At 54.7% G+C, this 22,221-nt stretch overlaps 2 protein-coding genes across 2 annotated transcripts in view; both read left to right on the forward strand.

Annotated features, from left to right (window-relative positions):
- Nucleotides 1-1,137: 1,137 nt before the first annotated feature.
- Efhd2 (EF-hand domain family member D2) lies at nucleotides 1,138-18,101 on the forward strand. Its single transcript, XM_005352885.3, has 4 exons — nucleotides 1,138-1,542; nucleotides 14,338-14,485; nucleotides 15,480-15,614; nucleotides 16,521-18,101. Exons 1-4 carry the CDS (start codon nucleotides 1,238-1,240, stop codon nucleotides 16,650-16,652), a joined length of 720 nt encoding a protein of 239 aa, XP_005352942.1. The 5' UTR covers nucleotides 1,138-1,237; the 3' UTR covers nucleotides 16,653-18,101.
- Nucleotides 18,102-21,976: 3,875 nt separating this feature from the next.
- Nucleotides 21,977-22,221, forward strand: part of Ctrc (chymotrypsin C) — a 7,820-nt gene continuing 7,575 nt past the window's right edge. The window contains exon 1 of the mRNA XM_005352886.2: nucleotides 21,977-22,016. Coding sequence (XP_005352943.1) covers nucleotides 21,977-22,016 — 40 coding nt within the window. The remainder of the gene's footprint in view (nucleotides 22,017-22,221) is intronic.

The following is a 22,221-nucleotide window of genomic DNA, read 5'->3' on the forward strand; positions in this document are numbered from 1 at the left end:
GCTGGCCTAGAACTCCTGATGTAGACCAGGCTGATTTTGACCTTGCAGAGATTGCTTAGCCTCTGCCTCCTGAGTACTGAGTCTAAAGGCTGCACCACCATGCCCTGCTCAAAGATATACTTTATTTTTAATTATGTGTCTGTAGGGGGAGGTGGTCCGTGCACAGGTGTGCAGGTGCATAAAGAGGCCAGAAGAGGGTCTTGAATCCCCTGAACCTGGAGTTCCAGGCCTTTGTGACTTGCCATCTCTTACCCCCAAACCCCTATGTGGGTGCTAGGAACCAATCTTCAGTCCTCTGCAAGAGCAAAAATCACTCTCAACAACTGAGCCTTCTCTCCAACCCAGGTTGGGGGTTTTGAAGTGACCCACTAGATGACAGAGCCAAATCCTCTCTGAACTCTCCCTTTCCAGCTCCCATTCCTGAGCCTTTGGGGAGGAGGTCTCTTCTCAGTGACTCCCATCAAGGAGGCTACATCAAGATCTCTCTGAAATCGCTCTAAGGTGGAGGCCCAGGCATCACCCAGAACAAGCAGCTATGTGCTGAATCATCGCGGAACAGGACGAGCCCCTTCCCCTTTCCCAGTTCTTTGGGGACCTTTGAGGACTTGGGTAGGGTGCCACCTCCTTTACAGTAACTGCCCCACCCTTGAAAGATGCCAGCCATTCTGACTCTGGGGACAATCTCAACTGGACTCCAGCGCCAGGGTCCACCTTCTTCAGATTCCCGCAACCTTATCAAGAACACCCAGTGTTTCACTACCAGTGTCTCCATGGCAACCGACAGGGTGTCAAGAGACACAAATGGTGGGGATTCCAGAGAAGGGGTTGCGGGGAGAGCCCCTCTCTAGTCCTAGAACACACATCCACCAAACAGACCCTTTTTCCCTCCCGCAGGATTGGGACACTCCCCACCACCAAAACAAGTTCTTTTCAGAGGTCTCTCGGGGACTCGGCGGTCTCCCAGAAGTCACCAGAGGGAAGCTGATGGTTTTTCATGGCGGGGAGGGGGGCGATGATGAAGAGCCGGGGCGCAGGATGCACTTGACCCCCTCCCCAGGGACCAAGAAAGACTGGGCGCGCAGCGCGGGCGGCAGGAGCCGGCCCGGGGGCGGGCGGTCCCCTAAGTCCCACCTTCGGGGCGGCGCCTGTCGGCGGGGAGTGTCAGGAAGAGGAAGAGCGCGGCCGGCTGTGCTGTGCAGAGCGGGGGCCCGGCCGAGGCAGCTGCGCGCGGGCCACCATGGCCACGGACGAGCTAGCCAGCAAGCTGAGCCGGAGGCTGCAGATGGAGGGCGAAGGCGGCGAAGCGACCGAGCAGCCGGGGCTCAATGGGGCGGCGGCGGCGGCAGCCGGGGCTCCCGACGAGACTGCCCAGGCGCTGGGCAGCGCGGACGACGAGCTGAGCGCCAAGCTGCTGCGGCGCGCGGACCTTAACCAGGGCATCGGCGAGCCGCAGTCGCCCAGCCGCCGCGTCTTCAACCCCTACACCGAGTTCAAGGAGTTCTCCAGGAAGCAGATCAAAGACATGGAGAAGATGTTCAAGCAGTGAGTGCCCTCGCGCCCGGTTCCCTGCCACCCTAGACCCGGCCTCGGGCCCGAACCCCAGCATCCCCAGCCAGGCTCCCTCAGGACCCTGACTCACCAGGGTGGAGAACTCTGCCGCCCTTTCCGGAGGGCCACGAGGCTTCCAGATCCGCCACCCCAGCGCTCAAGTGGGTCTGGGGACCTCCCCCCATTTCCTGGCTCTGGCAATGACCCCCTCCTGGTGATACTGCCCTCAGGATACCCCACATGGGTTGAGAACACCCGAGGTTCCTTCCAGATAATCACAGGTCCCTAGCGAGTCCCCACCAACACACAGGGTGCCTCTCACTATTAATGTTACTGAACCTACCACCCGACACCCACACACACCGAGAAAGGGCCGGTGTCTTCCCTTCCTCTTCCATCCCGCTTGGACTCCCTATCCCCAAAGCGGTACAGGCGCCCCAGTGCCTCTCAAGGGGGGCCGTCCCGTTCTCGGCACCCGCGCCAGGCATATGCCTTTTACTAGGGTCCCTTGATTTCTTTTCCTTAGCTCTATCTAGTAGCTCTAGTTCTGGGTTGGGACTCACTCCCCCCCCCCCCACACACACACCAAATTATTCTGTTTACTTGCTATGGTGAAAAACCCTTCAGCCCTTCCCACCCCCTCCCACCCACCCTGTTGACCAGGTCCCATTTCCTTAACACTCAGGTGGGCTTGCTAGGAAAGGGCTCCTCTGTCCCTGTCCCCCATCTACAAACATGGAACTCCCCTATTATCCCTTCAGGGCAGAGTCCCCTCTGGCCTTAGACCCCCGCCATACACTGTGGGTGCACGTCTCTTCTCTCCGTACCCCTCCACTCATCGGCCATGCAGTGATGACCCCCCCCTCGCGCTTTCTGCCAGAAGGCTGTCCTCTCCTCAGCAATAGCCCCCCCTCCACTTCTCATACAATCCCTGGCACCCAACCTCTCTCTGGGCAAAAAGGGGGTCCCTTGCTCTGTGCCCTGCCTAGGGACTCCCACCCCTACCTTCCAGTTCCTATGATTCCAAGCTGTACCCTTACCAGGCTAGAAGGATGAATGGCCTCTAGACCTGTGGGCTCAGCCATTCCACATCCCACAAAATCAAGCAATGTGGCGGGGGGGGGGCAATACCCATGGGGGTAGGGATGGTGCCAGTGCCCCTCCATATGCCGGCCATCCCTACTTCCTGTCACATCACCTACGGTTCCTGGAAAGGGAACGGTCAGTCCTATAGGTACTAGACTGGAGTGCATGCCAGATGGGGCAAAAACCAGCGCAGCTGAGCTCTGGGTGGCATCCGCAGGGAGCCCTAGAGCCGACAACAGTGGGCAGGTAAAGGATTGGCAGCCCCACCCAGTGGACAGTGCCCAGACACCAACCAGGAAGCCAGGAAGGGGGCGTTCCCTACAGCCAGGGTTCAGAGAGGTTCTTCCCACTTCTCCTCCACACCCACAGCCAGCCCTCACGTGGGAAGAGGGTTAGGTTCCCAGCCCTGGGTGACTAGAAGCCCCTGCTGTTACTATAATGCCACCCCAGACCTCTCCATGGAGGTTAAAAGGGTAGAGGACACCCCTGCTTCAGGCTCCACTGAATCCACACTTGCTTTTGAACCCGAGGCCAGCTGTGACTTCCAGGTAGAGCTGCCCTGTGAGGCAGTCCAGAGGGCGTTCACACGTATCGTAGATTCCCGAAGCTATAGGGTTGAGAAGGAGCTCACGCCTGCCTCCCACCAACCCCGTGACCCAGGATGGTTACATCACCCTTGCAGAGATGGAGTCCAGCCACAGACTATTACTTGCCAGGACTTCACAGTTCCAAAATGGTAGGATCAGGATTCGAACTCAGACCGGCAGCTCCAAAAGCCATGGTCTGCCCTTCAGACTTTTCTATCACAGACAGATACCTGCGTCAGTGTCTCGAAATATACCCCAACACCCCTTTCTGTGTGTGTAGCTGACTTTGCCCCGTGTGGCCGCCACCAGCCCATTTTCCCCTACTCCTCAATCACCCTTCTCTTGTGTTTCTGTAGTATTCTTATCCCCAAACCATAGCAATGTTTTGGGAACCCAGATAACCCCTAAAGAACAAGCTTGAGAGAAATAACTTTGGTGGAGAGCCAGTAGGGAGAATGGTCTGCAAGCTGTGTGCTTGCAAAGAGCCCTCAATTTCCACAGGCTGTTTTGGGGGAACGAGTTTGATGGAGAACTTCTGTGGACTCCTCAGAGCTGCCTCCTGGCACTAGCTGCTTGCTGGGTGTTGGGAGGGGTGGCAGGGCAGGAAGGGACCAGACAACTGGACCTCAGGGGAAGGAAGTGCCACTCGCCAGAGTCCCCCTGGCTGGGGCACAAAGCTGCTGATGTTGTATTCAGGGAAACAAGGCCTTACTGTGCCCCATGAGCCCAGCCCAGCCGAATCCCGGCTGGGAACCACCACAGAAGGCCTCTCCAAGCACAGAATGCTCATTCTGCTTCCACTGTGCGAGTGGCTGCTGCCTCCTGGGGCCCAGCAGGTCCCAGGATCGCAGCCAGGGCTCTGTGGAGAGCAGGGGGGCAGGGAGGAGAGGAAGTCGGTGTCCCTGGGAAGCGAAGATGGCTTTTCTTTGGCAGCCACAGCTAGGAGGTATCATCCCTGGACTTCAGTCTACCCAGGTGCAAGGGGGAATAGGTGGTGTGCTCTTATGTTCCAGCCTTATTCCGTCAGGGTCTTGAGCCTTGATGCTCACCAGAACTTCTGTGCAATCTCCTGGTCCATCTATTCAGTGTGGATGAGCAGATGTGCCCCTAGGACAGTCAGTGGTGGAGGGAGAATGGGAAGAAACAGCAGCAGGCTCTGCCATCCACCACACTGCCAGCTGACTCCAGCCCTTCTCCCCATTTTACAGACAGGAAAACTGAGACCCAGGAAAGAGAAATGGCCTGCTCAGGATTATAAGTTTTCCTGAAGGTAGGACTTAGAGATGACACAGGCTGAGTTTTGCCTGCTGCCAAGCATAGAGGCCTTGCATCTTAGAGCCTGTGCACCCCCACCCCGATAGCTTCAGGCAATATCCTCTCTCTCTCTCTCTCTCTCTCTCTCTCTCTCTCTCTCTCTCTCTCTCTCTCTCTCTCCCCTCTTTCTCTCTCTCTCTCCCCTTGCCACCCTCTCCTCCCCTCTATCTGCCCACTCATTCAGAGTTGTTTCTAGAAGCTTCCAAGGCAAAAAAAAAAAAAAAAAAAAGATGTGGAACAGACCCACAAAATTTCGGGGATGGCTACCCTTGCGCTGACAAGCAGCCTCGGGAGAGCTCTGGAGGGCTCTCTCTGTAAGCTGACACCTGCCTGCCTTTCAGGCAGCCATGTAACTGTGAATCTGCTGTAGAATCTGAAGAAGGTGCCCTAGTTCCTTGTCCTGCCTGGCCCGCACTGGCCCTGTCCCTCTGCCTAGCCTCCTCCTGGCCCGCTTCATCTCACGACCCCTTGCGTCAGGCAGGATAGCTTCCCTTTCCTTCTGGCCGCAGCTTTTCATCACAAGCTCCTGGGGCCACTGTCCTTCCCTCTCTTCCCTTCCTGCAGGCCTGGGTGGCCAGGACCTAACCACACGTGAACCTTGAGCACCGTACTTAACCCTTTCTGGGCTGCTTTCCTCATCCTGATAGTGCTTTCAAGTCTCAGCCAAGTACCTGGCACAGAATCGATACTTACTAAGTTACTGGTATCACAATCCCAAGTCCAGCATATGCCCTGGCCCTGGTGGCGGTCATCAGCGCTGACACTGAGGTAGCTCAAAATGAGCCTCTGGCTGCCTCCGCTTCCCCCCAGCGGAGCTACCAGGCTGTTAGGCTGGCAGCCGTCCTTTGCTTTGGGCCAGAATGATGGAGATCCAGCCCATGAACCTCTTTCCTCTTGCCCAACAGACGCTCTGATTGACAGCTACATATTGCTTTGATAAATAACAAAAATAGAGAAATGAATGCATTATCACTTAATTACGTGGAAGGCAGGTGGCAGAAGAAAAGGGAAGAGCAAACAGCAGCCCTCGGAGTGGCACCAAACTGGGACAGCCCAGCCCCTTGTCACCCAGCTGGGCTGCTCTGGGCAGGGTACAGGGCCTCTGAGCCTCGGTTTCTCCTGGGCCTGGAGGACCTAGCTGGCCAAGTGCTAAGAATTGAGTGTGTGAAACCAGAAACAGCACAGACACGGTCTGGGGACTTTTAAGGTCATGAGTGGTCTTAGAAGACAGGGGTACTGCCTGTCACCCAACATCTAGCTTCCTAAGTTTTTGCATATGCAAATTCCAGCCAAGGGCCTTAGAGAACCTCATGGGAGTCTGGCGGAGGGCCAGTCATGGGAGGCTTTTGTATTTTTACCCTCTGAAAAGACTGCAGCCTTTTGTGGGTGCTGTCAAGCTTAAGCTCTCTCAGGGCCCTGGCCTTATTAAAGAGAGTGCCTAGGGAACTCACCTGTACCTTAAGGGGTCAATTTAGACCACAAGCCTCAAAGGCTGAGTCACTTGACCAAATCCTGAGTGCCAGTTGTGTGACTAGATCCAGGAGGCTGGGGAGGGAGGGGGTAGGGGTAGGTGTCGATGTTGCAGAAGTCAGAGCATAGCTTGGTGGGGGTTGGGGTGCCTCAAGCCCCAGGGAGGGAGGATTCCCAACAGAGGGCCCCTTCTTTCCTCCCACTTCCCCTCTGCATCTGAGTCACCTCCCCTCCCCCACCCCTTCTGGGGACTTCCTATCTGCCCTCTTCTCTCTCCTTCACACTCTCGGTCGCCTGAGGTCCAGGCTCGGCTTCAGCTGGAAGAGTCCGGACTCCAGGGTCCTCAGTGCTGCCAGAGGCAGGTCGGTGGCTGGTTCTGCAAGGCCAGCCCAGCTGAGGTGTTAGTGGCTTTGCAGCCTCCCAAGGACAGTCCCCACACCCTGCAGCCACTAACTTCCTTCTGGCTGCCCGGCAGCCTTCCTGATGGACTTCTGCTTTACTAGAAGAGAGGCTGCGGAACCAGGCAGGTGTGAGGAGCTGGGCCTGGGCTGACAGTACCGAGCAGGAAGTTCTTACTTGGCTGATGAATGGGCCCACTACTGACCCACAGGGTGCCAGGACGCTAGTTCTCCTCTTCTATTAGTTGTTATTATTGTTGTTTTATGTATACGGATGCTTTGTCTCCATGGAGGTCTGTGCAGGGCACTGGATTCCCTGGAACTGGAGTTATAGACAGTTGTAGCCGCCATATGGGTGCCAGGAATAGAACCCAGGTCCTCCGCAGGAGCAGCAAGTGCTCTTAACCACTGAGTCATCTCTCCAGCCCAGCCGGCTCTCTTCTTAATACTTTCCCAACATCCTGCAAGATCCCCACCACCCACTTCACAGGTTGGGAGACTGAGTCTCAGAAGATTAAGGTCCCATAGCTAGTGAGAGGCAGAGGCATCGCTTCATCCTGGGTCTGACTCCAGACCCTGATTCCTCCCTCACGGGATCCATAGACCTTCAGCATTGTGCCCTAAAGTGGTCAGTTCAGAATATGCATCTCCACAAGTCTCCCTGTGCGCAAGGGCCTCCCCAGCCTGGCGGAGCAGGCCTGTCATCCCAGCTTCTCAGGAGGCTGAGGCAGGAGGATAGAACATCCAAAGCCAACCTGTGCTGCAAAGCAGGTTCAAGACCAGCCTGGGCAACTTGGTGAGACCTTAGCATGCATGAGGCCCTGGGGTTCGTCCCCAGTACCACTAAGGAAGAAAGTAACAGGCTCCTGCCATGTCCGTTACGGGTGACTGTAGGGTAGCAGGTGATTTTGTCTGTCTGAGCTGTTCAGGAATAAGATGAATGGAATCAGGCATATGTAACCCCACTCACCAGATTATATTAAACACTAAGTAACGGTCTCCATGATCACTATCATAAGTGACGATTAAGGGTGGGTGGGAAGTAGAGCAGAGACAGGAGGCTCCCACGTTGTCACCTCGGCTCAGCCTGTGGGTGGTGTCAGACTTGGGGTTAAAACAACCCTGAGCCACCACAGCCTCCAAGCAAGTAATTGTCAGCTCGGGGACTCTCGTGGGACCCTCAGGCTCTCGGGAAGCCTAGGGCTGGAGGACTGGGAGCATGGCAGCTTGGTCCCTCCCTAAATCCCCCTGACTTGGGTCAGGCGATCAAAGTCACATTCTACCCTAAGGAGAGGAAGGAGAAGTGATGCTTGTCTGGCTTTTCCCATGAGTCAGTCAGTGGGGGTGGGGACATGCCATGCTGTCCCTGCTGAGTTGTCCTTCCTGGGACCCACTTGCACTTCCCATAGATACAAGCAGGCAGGCCCAGGCTGGCCAGAAGAGCTAGCAAGGTGTCACTTACCCTCAAGGATACCTTCCCATCTCTCCTGATAGAGAGGCTGAGGAGCCACTGAGACCCCTCCTACACAGGATGGGGGAGACCCCAGAATACAGCCACTTAATGGTTAGAATAGAATTAATAGGTTTGAGGCGTCTGTGGTTGCCCCTTTCTATTCATGATTACACTTATTCCTTAATAATCCTGAAAATAGATATTCATGATGATAATATAGCACATAGACAGGGGACCCCGAACCTATAAACAGCACCCCTTCCGCAGTCTGTCCTGTGGCCCCTTGGAGCCAGCAGCACAAGCCCGGGCTGGGTGCCAGAAGGGACAGAATGTAGTTCCCTGTGCCCCTTCCCTTTGCTGGTGCGACAGCTGTGATAGTGGCTTTGCATCTCAGCCAGTAGGCAGGGATGGGCACGGGGGAGCAATCAATGCGATGCCTCCGATGGCAAAGGGAACCTCCTGCTCTCGGAGGTATTCAAGACACCAAGCGAGAGAAGTGCACGGGCATTTGGCCCTTACTGTGGGAGGGGGCGTGGCGAAATGACCTCCGCTGCACTATCCTTTGCAGCTCTGGAGCTCTCCCACGAAGGTCTGGAAGCATCGGGAGCTAGGGCGGTTCTTATCGCATTTGTGTACCCCGCTGTACCCGTGTCCCCACCGACCTTGGCCCGTGTAGTTCCTTTCTGTGTCTCCGTCTCCTTGTCTGTTGAAACGGGATGTCTGTACTGGGAGTCTGACACAGCACGCTTGGCCCAGGACCCAGCATATGGTAAGATGTTCATCAAAGCCTCCACGAAGGATAACCTTGTGACAGGAGCCCTGCCTGGGGACTGGGCCAGGCATCCATACTGCGTGTCACTGGAGCCAGGCGCTGCCCACTTTGGTGACTCTGGATGAACAGAAGTTAGGGAGGGGAGAGTTGAAGCTAGGAGGAAGCCAGCTTCTTTATAGGACCACAGTTAGACCGAAAGACAGGGTCTGCCTGGGTGGCAGCTGTAGGGAGGGTGATGGGAGGGATTTTTGTCACTGGCATCCGGGGCAGCAGCTGCTGAGTCCTCCCCTAGTTGAGAACTATGCAGGGGGAGGCAGGCAGGAATGTGGGCCGGATGCCAGGCCCGCAGCCTCCCTCCACTGCTGGGAAAAGGTGCTGAGCTCCAAAGCCTGGGAGTTTCGTTGACAGAGCTGGGTGACATTGACCCTTCTGGGCCAACCTCCCCACCTCACCTACGTACTTGAAAAACATGTACCCCAGTGGTCCAGGAGGAAGAAGGAGGCAGAAAGATGGGACGAGCTCCGCTGGTAGAACCCCACCTGCTGTGTGACTCTGGGTTTATCACTGCCCACTCTGGTGGACCAGGCTATGTGATGCACTCTGGTGGACCAGGCTATGTGATGCACTCTGGTGGACCAGGCTATGTGATGCACTCTGGTGGACCAGGCTATGTGGATGAACCCTGAGGGCTAACCTTTCATTTCCTGGATCCGCTGAGCTCCAATTCCTGCTCAGAAGGGCATTAGGGTAAGTGGCCTTCCCAGCCAAGGTCTCGGGCTTCACTGGCTTGGAGGCATGGGGACAGCCACCACCGTCACCTCCCTTTCCTACAGACAGAAAGCAGGGAGACTCGGAGCTGTGCAGTTTGAGGCTTCTTCTCCTTCAGCTTAGCCAGACTCCTAAGTCAGGCCTAGTAGGGGACAAGTAAGTTACAGAGGAGGGGAAATTCTGGGGAGCCCCTTGGTCATTATCCAGACAGATACACCTCCCACCACCCCCACCCTGGTCACTTCCACCTAAGCCTCTCCTCCCAGCCCTGCACCATCAAGCCCTAAGCAAAGGTTTTTTCTTTGTTTTTAAGACTGCTCTAGCTGGCCTTGAACTCTCTTATGTAAACCAAGCTGACCTCAAACTCACTGCAGTCCTCTTGCCCCTATCTTCCAAATGCTGAGATTATAGGCAAGGGCTCACACTCAGCTCCAGGGTTTGGTTTTGGTTTTCTTTTTTAATTTAGTGTTCTGGTGTGTGTGTGTGTGTGTGTGTATGTGTGTGTGTGTGTGTGTGTGTGTGTGTGCGTGCGCGTGCACATGTGCACCTGATCCTAGATATGTATGTATCTGTGCATTTTATGATGCAGTACCCCAGAAGGCCAAAAGAGGGAGTCGGATCCTGTGGAGCTGGAGTTAAAGTGAAGAGCTGCCTGACCTGGATGCTGTGAACCAGACCCTGGTCTTTATGATCGAGCATCAATGCTTTGGGCTCCAGGGTGGCTTTTATTATTCCACTGTTGCTGCCCATGTCATAGTAAGGGAGTGAGATGCTCAGTGCAGTATCTGGTGCGTGATCTTGATGACATTAACAGGTTTTAGGCACCTCCTGTGTGCTGGCCACTTTATATCAGCATTTACCCTTTCATATCCCTAAAGGCAGGCGATAGCATTTGGTTATTATTGCCAATTAGTGTGTATTAAGTACCTGCTGCAGGCCTGGCCCTGTGCTGAGTCAGCTTGAACCATCTCCCAATCCTCGCCTCAATCCCAAAATGAGTTCTTTAATCTGTATGGTAGGAATGGTGAAGGTGAGGGTCATGGAGACAGGCGACCAGCAAGGCCACCCAGCCAGCAGAGGCAGAACTGAGGTTTGGATTCAATGTGAGCATGCAGTCAAGTCTTCAGTCAGGTTAGCCCTGCCAGCCCAGCCTTAGGCCACATCAGGACTTCAAGCACTGAAGACTTTTAGAGTCTTTGGGGAATGGTCACCTCCCCCAGGACCACCTCGCACCAGGCTTCTGGCTCTATGTCACCTGGCTGATGACTGGTATTTCTTTTGGAACTGTTGCCAGCTCCTGCATTGTCCCCCAGGGACTGGAATCTGCCTGGGTTGGAGCCCAGCCCTAGTAATTGATTGACCTTTTGATTGATGTAGACTGCGGTTTGGGGCCTGGCCTGGCCCAGTCTAAAGCTGCCAGAAACCAGGGAATCGCAGCCCGACTTGACATCCAAGTTTAGATATGCTGTATGCTTCCTTTAGACTGAGTTGTTCTGGCTTTGAAAGAAGCATCGACCCTTGAATGTAGCTCCAGCTGGGGACCCAGAAAGTCGAGGGGCATCTGCCTCCCAAGATGGGGTGTGAATCCCAAGCTAGTCCCCTTCTCAGTGTTCTTGCTCCCCGTCCTGACCAGCTATGATTGCTAAGCATATGAAAATAAAGTGCCTGACACATGGTGCTTCCTTGGCAAGATAACGAAATCTCACGGTGATAGATAGCTACCCTTGAATGGACTCTTTGCTGAGGGCTTGGCATCTGTGAGCCCAGGTAGTTCTCCCGGTAACCAAGAGGCACCATGACATCTGGGTTTCTCCACTACGGGCCCAGTGACATTTAGGACCCCTGACGGTTAATTTCAATTTCTCAGTTTGCCACAATTTAGAATCCCCTGAAAGGGGACTTCAAGGAGGGATTGTCTAGGTTGGCCTATGGGCGTGTCTGTAGGGGACTGTATTATGCTAATGGTATAGGAAGACCAAGTGTAGGACTGGGCAGCACTACTCCCTAGGTTTGGGTTTTTATTTACATAACAGCATTATTTCCTTCCTGTACTTGGACCAAAAGCAATTTGAGGAGAAGAGGATTTATTTGGCTTACACTTCAATATCCTAGAGACAGCAGGACAGACCTCAAGGAACTTGAAGCAGGAACCATAGAAGAATGCCACTTCCTCTGCTCCCTGCTCAGCTAGCTTCCCAAAACAGCCCAGGACCACAGCCCAGGGAATGGCGCCGCCCACAATGGGCTGGGCCCTCAATTAGCCACCAGGGCAATCCTCTCCAGATAGACCTGCAGGCCAATCTGATCTGGGCAAACCCTTAATCGAGATCCCCTTCTCAGATGACGCCAGGCTGTGTCAAGTTGACAATTAGCACTAACTAGGGCAAGTAGGGAAAGTGAGCGGAGTAGCAGCGAGCGTGCCAGCGTGTGTTCATCCACTCTGCCCTGCTGGGTACAATGGGACCAGTAGCTTCAAGCCCCTGCCTTGACTTCCCCAGCCTTCGTGGCTGTAACCTGGAATTGGGAGCAAAAAGACCCCTTTCCCTCCCAGCTGCTTTGTGTCAGGCTGTTTTAGCACAGCCTCAGGAAAGAGGCTAAGACAGGGTCGGACCATTTCTTCTTAGGATGCTGGATGCTGTAGGCATCTTCGTGGGTGTTTGTTCAGTAGCACCCATGACTCCAAGAATGGGTCTGGATGGTATCAGATGTCCCTCAAAGGACACACATTCTGCGTTGTGCTGAGGGGGAGCCCAGGCCGTCTGACATCAGAACTATGATGTGCCCTTCACTGGGGGGCTTTGTAGTGCCAAGGGGCACAGAGGAGAGGCATCCTTATGTCTTGCCCTGGGAAAGGCAAGCCCCTCATCAGGCACTCAGCATGTACCCAGCCCTCCACCACCTGCAGACATCCCGTGGTGACAGAAAGGGTACCCAGTCACCTTGCGGCCCTTCCTGCTGTGGATGGAGGCCATGACACCCTTGCCTGCCTCACTGCCGCCCCACCACATCCTCTCTCACAGTGGCCCCCCCCTCCCCGGCAGTCCCTCCGCCCTCAGGGCCATCTCGCCTGCCTGTCCCCCGCCCAGCCCTCTCACCCTGTAGGGAATCCATGGTCCCGTGTTCTCTGTGCTTCATTACTGACTCACTCAGGCATGAACTATTTATACCCCTCATACGGATGCTCGTCTTGGCGTTCCCGGCAGACACTGTTCTGCACGTGGCCGCAGGACTGGGAGGCTGGGCACAGACAGACAGATTGATAAGTGCATCAGCCTAACAGGCCTGGGATACCAGCCCAGCTCCTTTACTGCTGTGCGACCTTGGCCGGGTCAATTAGCCTCTCTGAGCCTCTGGTTATGAAAAGTGTTAAAGTAAGCAATAAAGATCCCACCCAAAAGACAGTTTTCAACTCCTGGGGGCCGTTAGATGTCTCAAGTCGGGCGTGGCTGTATATAACTGGTGAGGGGTTGGCGGCTGGCTCCATCGCGTCTGCCCCCACTAAAGGGAAGCCCATAGATAAGAGGGAAGGCACTCAGTGTCTGTAACTGAGTGCCTTGTGTCAGACTGTTGTCGTCTGTCCAGCTGACGGCATCGGGTACCAGAAAAGCCCCGCATGCCGCCCTGTCCCAGGAGACAGTCACCCTGACAGGAAGACCCGATGGACCTGCAAGCAAAGCCATTGCTTCAGGTGTGAGCAGCACCTTACCAGCTAGGGAATGAGCTGGAGGCCACCTCTGGTCACTCACAACACAAGGGAGTGTGGCCATAGGGAAGGGGCACTTAGACCCTGTTCTCACCCATCCCAGTCTCCACCAGGCTGTTGGTGGCAGAGGAAAGAAGGGAAAGGCAGGGACAGGCCTCGTTATCAACTGGTTCTGTGCCAGGCTGCCCAGCAACCCCCCACCCCCAGCCACTCCCTGCAGGCTCCCAGAACAGCCCGTTCCTGGACACACCCAAGGCCGCTGCCCCACTGTGACCATGGCCTTGCCTCGCCTCCCTCCTGGCACGGGACTCCACAAAGGCCACTGAGACTCTTGGCTCTGGATTCCTTCCTGAGTCGCTTAATTCAGCAGCTTGAGCACCTATCAGGTGCTTCTCACTCTCTCCCCTGGAACCTAGCAGGAGCCGAAACAGGAAGTCAGATCCGTCAGATCCCCATGTGCAGGGTGCGGTGTGAAAGGAGTCACTGGTCCCATGTGAAGGGACGTGGCTTTAGTGGTGGAGCGGAACGTGCACCACAAAAAAAATAAAGAGTGGGGCATGACAGTGTAGTCCCAACATGTGGGAGGCAGGGGCTTGCTACAAGTGCAAGGCCAGCCTGGGCTACATAGCGACTTTCAGGACAACCAGGGATGCATAGTGAGACTGTGTTTAAAAAAATAAGAGACCACCTTCCATGCCATCCTCTGACCACTGGGAATTATTTTGCACTCTCTGCCCGCCCACCCCACACACACATACAGGAGACAGTTGGCAGTGTTGGCAGGACATTTGGCTGCCGTGGCCCAGGAGGGCTCCTTCTGTGACCATTCGACAGTGCACAGGGCAGCCCCCAGAGCAAAGAGCATCTCAGCCCCAGCTCACAAGGGCCTATCACCTTACTGGAGGCACAGATCCTGGAGGGTGAGCCTGAGACACCCCTCAAGTGCCTGTAGAGGTCCCTGGACCAGATAGCTGGATCCACGGGCATGTCGAAGCTCTTCCTGCTTCCTGCTCACCCCACACTCAGGACTGGAGGCGGTGGCTTCCTCCCTCAAGCCTCGGGTTCGTGTGAGAATCAGCATTGTTTCAAATACAGGATGCTGCCCCAGCATGTGGTGAGGTCCCTTCCAGCTCTGATAGGAAGACACTGACCACTTCCTGTATCCCAGGCTCGTGGCCTCCCTACATGGTCAGACGTGAGGCACATCCAGGTGCCCTTAAGCCTCTCTGTGTCCACAGGTATGATGCCGGCAGGGATGGTTTCATCGACCTGATGGAACTGAAACTCATGATGGAGAAACTGGGGGCCCCCCAGACTCACCTGGGCCTGAAGAGCATGATCAACGAGGTGGATGAGGACTTTGACAGCAAACTCAGCTTCCGGGAGGTGAGTTCGTCCTCTGCAGACTGCTCCCCAGCCTGCCACACCTGAGCACTGGGTGGCCTTTGCTATGGAATGGCACTGTCATTGAGCAACAGACTGCGGATACTTGGTAGCTATGTGAGGTTTGCGAGGCATTCTTGGCAGGTGTCCTCCTGCCTCCGCCTCCCAAGTGCCGGGATTATAGATGTTAGCCACCACAACCAGCTATTTTGGATGACTTCTATCTGCCCAGCTGAGTTGTAGGAAAGGCTGCGTAGTCTGATCTAGAAGGGGAGGCACCTGGGACGCATGCTTGGCTCAGAGGAAAGGGAGGGGTGCCTGCTACCAAGCGAGGTAGCCTCACATTCTCTGAGGCAGAAGCTGTGGGCCAGCCTATTTAGGAACTGGCAGGAGGGATGAAGGTCAAAGCGCGACGGCTGTGGTCCTAGGTCCTGAAGAGCATGGGGTTGCGTGTTTGGGGAGGCGGGTGCTCAGGGAGCCCTGGCCCTTACAGCTGGCAGGAGGTCGGGGAGAGAGGAGGTGTCACGGGCTTCTTGGGGTGCTGGAGGTGACAAGAGACCTGAGAAGAACATCGGCGTGGCCATGGGAACGGGTTGGGGTCAGAGCATCCATTCCCATCCGGCACTTAAGCCTTTTGCCACCTCCGAACCATCTTCCAAACCACAGAATGGGAGCGAGCCCCCCCCCACCCGCCCACCCGGGCTTTGGGAATGGAATACAGTGCAGATTTATGCGGGGGAACTGTGGATGACAAACAGGAGAGGCAGGCTGAAGCTGTGGGTGGGAGCTGGGTGTGGTCCTTAGCCGAAGGTCCTGGCAAGGTCCACCAGGAAGATAGGGACTGATAGGGACTGAAACCCAGCTCTGGCTCCCAGCCCTGCCAGTGAGCACACAGCTCTGCCTTTCTACAGAGATCTGAGCCCAGGCTTGGGTGTGGCCCGGGACTTTGTTCCATTTGTACCTTGCTGACCCCTGACCCCGTGTCTCCCCTCCACAGTTCCTTCTGATCTTCCGCAAGGCAGCAGCAGGGGAGTTGCAGGAAGACAGTGGCTTGCACGTCCTGGCCCGCCTCTCGGAGATCGACGTCTCCACAGAGGGCGTGAAGGGTGCCAAGAATTTCTTCGAGGCGAAGGTGAGGAGCCAGGGACTGCGCGTGGTCCAGCTATGTAATGGCACGGCTCAGACTGGTGACTGGCTCAGTCCCTCCCTGTCCCAGTTGAGCCAGCTCTTTGTGGGGTGTGCAGGGCTAGGGGCTCTTAAAGAGGGAGACAGCCAGCATTGCTCCCTAGACACCCTGCCCTGTCAGCCCTACCCTGGAGGAAGCCGGGCAGGGGTGGGGGTGGGGGGTCCTCAGACCTCATATATCTGTATGTACAACACATGCATAGATGGGGGGACACATAGGGTCCAATGACTCCTGAGTCCTGCCCACCCAGGCCCCCCACCTTTCCTTAGTCCTCTTTTCCAGACTAAGACCTCTGCTTCCCAAGGCTGCCCTGCCTCCCCTCTTTCAACCTTTGATAGAGATGTCAGGGTCCATCAGCAGACCTATATGCTCACCTTAGGACAGGACATCAAGTGCGCCATTCCTGCCTGCAGAGCCCGGCACTACTCTGCCAGTGACTATTCTGTCTCTCTCTGTCTCTCATTCTTTCTCCGTCTCTGAAGGACAGGGTCTCACACAACCCAGGCTGGCCTTGAACTCTGACCCTCCTGCTTCCGTCTCGCCCGTGCTGGGATCACAGGTGTTCAGCACCACGCCCCATTTTTTTTTTTAAGTACAGCTCAAACTCAGGCCATCATGCATGCTTAGGCGAGCATTTTACCAGTTATACCCTATCAGTGCGTTATTTTACCTTTCCCCCACGAGCCCCTGGGGTCAGTCAGTGTGTGCCGGGTTCTGTGTGGAGAGAGACTGAGGCATGGAGGGGGAACCGTGGCTTACGAGGGCCACTGTCGGGGAGCCTGGGACAGGAGGTGAGCAGCTCCCAGGGGTGCTGTGGACACCGCGTCCCTGACCTGTCACCCTCGCTCCCAGGTCCAGGCCATCAATGTGTCCAGCCGCTTTGAGGAGGAGATCAAAGCCGAGCAAGAGGAAAGGAAGAAGCAGGCTGAGGAGGTGAAACAGCGGAAAGCGGCCTTCAAGGAACTGCAGTCCACCTTCAAGTAGCCAGGGCCGAGGCCGAGCCCCAGCCCTGCCCAGTGTGCAGTCTGGGGGCACGGATGGGCACGGGAGACCTGTGGGAGACAGGCCTGAGTCCTGGTCTGTGTGTGCCAGGACCACTACTAAAATCTAAACTGTACGTGAACGGATCTCATTGAGGAGTCTCCCCAGTGATTGGGCCAGTCCCTGCTCCCTCCCGCTGTCCCTGAGGCTGTGACACCAGATACCAGCATCCTCTGTCTGGCCACCCTGCTGCCTGCTCTAGCCCAGTTCCAGCCCATTCACCATGTCCCTGCCTTGTCTACCAGCTACTTTCTCCACCCACCCACCCTTAACTATAGGCCGCCCGCCCTGGGCCTTGATGGCCCCTTCCTAAATAAGGACCAGCAGAGAGAGTCTGTCCTCTCCCCAGGACTCTCCCTGTCAGGCCCTTCTCTGCGGGGCGTGGAAGGACACCTGTTTTGGTGAAGAGATCCAGGTCCTAGCCCTCTAGGCTGATATGAATGGGGTTAGAAGAGGAGGGACTCCTATTTGATAAAGAGACCCAGGCCCTAACACTCTAGGCTAATAAAAAAATGGGGCCCAGGCAGGGTGAAGGCCACTGAATCTACCTCACAGGCTGCACTCTGCGAGGCATGTCGTGGGGACATGAGTGACAGGGCTCTGTGGGGAGGGGCAGCTATGTCCATTTCTGACACCCTACCCCGAGAACAAGCTGAGGTTCCCAAGGGGCTGGGGTGGGGTGCCAAGGGATTGGACTTCCTAGGGACCTCAGCACTCTGCCTCAGAGTGCCTGACGTGTTTGTGTACTGGGACAAGGGCACAGGGCTGGCACCCTCTTTCACACATATCCTTCCCTGCGATTGTCACCAGTGACAATGCCCGCCTGTCACGCCCACCCCTCGAACGCATGGGGGTTCCCCAAGCCCACCCATCGCCAGGCAGGCCATAGTGAAGCGCGTGCTGTTCGTCCGTAGCTCCCATGTGCTTGCTCACGTGTGTGTGTATGTGTGTGTATGTGTATCTGTTGCCGTGTTGGTGAAACTGTGACGTCATCCAGTCTAAGTGAATGGCCATAGTGGCCGCGTTTCTGCAGCGTTCAGTGTGCCACCGCTTTTGGAAGCCGATGACTTTATTTTACCACAGCTCCAGGAGTCCCCAGTTCCCCCTGTGGGACTCGCAAAGGTTTTATTTTTTTCAGCCTTAGCACCCATGAGAACCAGAGGGACCGAGCCCAGCCCAGCCCAGCAGCTATGGCCCTGGCTTGTGTTTGCCTTAGTGGATATGTTTATACAGATGGATATAAATTCCCTTTGCTTTTGGCTTTTTGCATTTTATTTTTTTTGCCCTCCCTCTCACCACCTCTCCCCCCGCTCCCCCCAAAAGAAAACAGCTACTTCTTCATTCAGTGGTACGATTATTTTTTTTAACTAAAATGAGATAAAAGTCTATATTCTTATGTGTGTGTGGTTTTTGATGGCTCACTGGAGAGGGCAGGGGGTGGGACAAGGATAAAGGTCAACTGGATTTGGGCAGTCACGTCAGGAGCCTGGGGAGGACTGTGAGGTTGGGCCCTTAGCGCCTTTGAAACACTACCAGTCCAAACACAACGTATATTAAACTCATTTCATCCTGAAAGAAGCTCACTGAAGGGCACTGTCTTTTAAAACCCTTTTAAAGAATGGGGGGTGGGTTGGAGAGAGGTTAAGAGCACTGGCTGCTCTTCCAGAGGATCCAGGTTCAATTCCCAGCAACTACATGGTGGCTCACAACCATCTCTAGTGAGATCCAATGCCCTCTACCGCCTTAAAGGCGTATATGGAGATAAAGCACTCATATACATAAAATAAATAAGTCTTTAAATAGATAATAGATATAAAGAATAGGGAGGCCTAAGGTGGCCAGGCACGCAGACCAATTGGAGCTAGCCCATGGCCCGTGCGTGCCACCTGACCCCAAATGATGACCAAGACCAGATGTGATGCTCCTCAACCTAGCCTTCTCGAGCCTGAGTTGGCCTGGGCTACACTGCAAGACCCTGTCTAAAGAAACTAACAAAATCCTCCAGAGAGAGATTCAGAATCAGTGAGTCCCCATGGTACAGATACCCACCATGCTCAGTGTCCCTGGAGTGGGGGAGAGGCTGCAGTGGTGGCACCAGCAGCTGTCCCTGTGGCGCCAGTGGCATCCGGGTCCCCATTGCCAAACATGTAGGTAGACCAGTCTTTGCAGACTTGTGGTCAGATAGCCCAAGCAGAGTGGGGGGACGTTTCTGATTTGTCTACGTTCTTCTGCCCCCATGTGGCTATGCGTGGAACTGCAGCATCAGGTGGCCCATTGCCCCTTTCTCAGTCTGGCTGACTTTGTAGAATAGCAAAGATGACCAGATATTAACACAACCACTCACAACCTCCTGGATGGAAAAAGTTGTCAGTTCTTCCCTTGAAGAAGAAAGCTTTGTTTCCAGAATTGTTCAACAATTCAGGGTTTCCTGGCATTTATCTGTGAGCTGTTGTCCTCTTTGCCCCTTGCACTGGGGATTTCCTAACTTGCTAGAGCAGTGGTTCTCAACCTTCCTAAGGCTGCCACTCTTTAACTGTGATGTATGTATGAACTAATTCTGCTACTGTATGAATCGTAATGTAAATACATGATAGCAAGGTATCTGATATGCGACCCCTGCAAAAGGGTTATTTGACCCCCAGAGGGGTTGCAACCCCACAGGTTGAAACCAATGTGCTAGGGGGACAGACTCGAGTGGGGGAAGGCGACAGAAAGAGACCAGCTTCCATTCAAACTGCAACTGTACTAGCGACGAATGTGAACTCTGAGCCCTCAGAATCAAATCCCAACAGGCTGACTGAGCCTCAGCTGTTGGGGACCGCAGCCTTAGCCTGCCAAGACCCCATCCACCCCCACCCATGGCAGAGCCCTACAGAGAAAGCCCGCTGAGAAATGAGGAGGCCTCAAATGACCCGTTCCCATGAGGGACTGCTCCAGAAACCATCCCTAGGGCACCAGCCTATCATGGCAGCACTGGGGAGGTAGAGGCAGGAGGATCAGGGGTGTAAACCAGCCATGGAGCCTCACGTGGCGGAAGGAGAGAACCAACTCCACCAAGTGGTCCTCTGGCCTCCACATGTACACCATGGCGTGTACATGTATGCACACGGAAATAAATGTACTTTTAAAGTTTTTTTAATCCAAACAAATGAAAAACTTCCCAAGGTCCCATCTTCTCACTACACCTCTTTACCAGGTCCCAGCCACCCAAATCTCCATTGCTTTCCCAGATCCTCCACTGAATTTGGGTTTGGTTTTGTTTTGAAGACACGGGGGTCTCAACATGTAGCCCTGGATGGCCTGGAAATCTCTGCGTAGACCAGGCTGGCCTCAAACTCTGAGCTCTATCTGCCTCAGTCTCCCGAGTACTGGGGTTAAAAGTGTGCACCGCCACACCCAACCCCACATTGAACTTACCACTCTACCTCGCTGATCTGAAACTTTTCCGCTAACCCCAAACTCTCTCTGAGGCCACAGTTCTGCCCTGCGGTATTGGAGGAAAACCCTCACCAACCCTTCAGCCTCCCCCACTTAATGAAGCTCATTCAAGAGGCAACAGCTGCCATTAGGCTTGTGGAAGGAGGCAGAGAATCCAGGCCCCTGTCACTGGCACCTGTCCCTTTCCCGGGCTCTCCTCCCTCACAGCCTTCTCTGGAGGTCACAGCCCCCACGCAGTCACATATCTTTAATGGTTACTTTTCCATTACAGCCTCTGACCCTGAGATCCTAGGTCCTGAGAGCCAACAGCAGGTGCTGGGTATTGGGGATATGGTGGGAAACAGTAGAGGGACCTGATGCCTTCAGCACCCCCAGTTCTCCGGCTCCTTCTGAACATGGGATGAGCAGAGCGGAGACCTCACTGCATCCTATCCACCAAGCCCCCACCTAGGATGGATCTCATCTGCTGTCTTCCCCAGGGGACACGTCACCCTGGCTGCCAGGGAGCTGCCTCCGGCGCACAGGGCACACACATAGCAAGTGCTCAATGAATCTTGGGGTTGTGAATGAACCCATTCATGTTTTCTATATGTATAGCTTGCCAAATAAAACACAAACACACCTGTAAAGAGACAAGTCAAGCTCTATTCCAGAGTCACAGGAAATCCACCAGTCCCCTATGATAGCAATGTCAGCCCACTCAGTATCACAGTGTGGGCCAAGGCTAAGGGAGTCCTCCCTCTAGCCACTCCCTGCAGCAGAGCCAGAGACCAGAGGGCCAAAGTAACAGCTGCCCACCCCACCAGCTGCTCTTGAGAAAGGGCTGCTCACAGGCACATTGAAGATGCCCAAGGGCAGTGCCAAAGCCCTTGAGAGGCCCAAGAGAATGCTTTTGATTTCTTTAAGATCATCAGGAGGGGCTGGAGAGATGACTCAGTGGTTAAGAGCACTGGCTGCTCTTCCAGAGAACCTGAGTTCAATTCCCAGCCACCACATGATGGCTCACACCTATCTGTAATGAGAACTGGTGCCCTCTTCTGGCCTGCAGGCATATATGCAGGCAGAATACCGTATACATGATTTATTTATTTATTATGTATACAGTGTTTCTGCCTGCATGTATGCACGCACCCCAGATCTCATTACAGATGTTGGTGAGTCACCATGTGGTGGCTGGGAATTGAACTCAGGACCTCTGGAAGAACAGTCAGTGCTCTTAACCACTGAGCCATCTCTCCAGCCCCATAAATAATTTTTTTAAAAAAAATCAGCAGGAAACAGAGATGGCTCAGTGGCTAAGAGCATTTGCTGCTTTCACAGAGGACCCAAGTTTGGTTCCCAGCACCACACAGCAGCTCACAACCGTCTGCAACTCCAGTTGCAGGAGGCCTGATGTCCTCTTCTGCCCTCCTCTGGCACCAGGCACACATGTGATGTACATGTAGGCAAACATTCACACACATAAAATCATCTTTACATTTAAAATAATATAATAATAATAGCGATAATAATAAATCTGCAGAAAATATACAAATTGAGTCACAGTCATCTACAAAGGCAGACAGCCTAGAGTTTAGAGCAGTATTCTGATGGCAGATAGAGGCCCTGTGGATTCATTCCACCTTGGAAACCCCATACTTCTAGCCAACCACAACTCCTGCCCAAATTAAACAGTAATTACCAAGGTCAGAAGAAGGCCTTGTCAGAACAGGTTTGTCCCCAGGCTGAGGTCAGCCTTGACTCCTGGGCCCTCACCCCCCCCCACACACACACTTAGGCCTATAAATGTCCAGCCTGCCTCCACACCAGCCAGTCCTGTGTGTCTCATCATGCTGGGAATTACAGTCCTCGCGGCCATCATAGCCTGCGGTAAGCTTGGGAGTGGGGACAAGCTGCCTCCAGTGGACTGTAAGATCGAGCTGGCCTTGGGGTGTCCTCTGCTCCCCAAGAAAGGCACTTTGGGGTCCTGTGTGGGTTCAGCTACTGACAGTTAAGCCACTTCCAAACTAGTGGGTGCTGGAGGAGGGAAGAACACCCTCTAGGGAGTGAGGCTTAGACCGGAGGCCTGAGCAAG

The sequence above is a fragment of the Microtus ochrogaster genome, chromosome 10, assembly GCF_000317375.1.
Source record: "Microtus ochrogaster isolate Prairie Vole_2 chromosome 10, MicOch1.0, whole genome shotgun sequence".
NCBI lineage: Eukaryota > Metazoa > Chordata > Mammalia > Rodentia > Cricetidae > Microtus > Microtus ochrogaster.

Bases quoted from the DNA above. Each gene is read 5' to 3' on its own strand.
- Efhd2 (XM_005352885.3), top strand. From the start codon at position 1,238: ATGGCCACGGACGAGCTAGCCAGCAAGCTGAGCCGGAGGCTGCAGATG. The intron at 1,543-14,337 runs GTGAGTGCCCTC...CTGTGTCCACAG, and splicing joins ATGGAGAAGATGTTCAAGCA to GTATGATGCCGGCAGGGATG. The intron at 15,615-16,520 runs GTGAGGAGCCAG...CCTCGCTCCCAG, and splicing joins AGAATTTCTTCGAGGCGAAG to GTCCAGGCCATCAATGTGTC.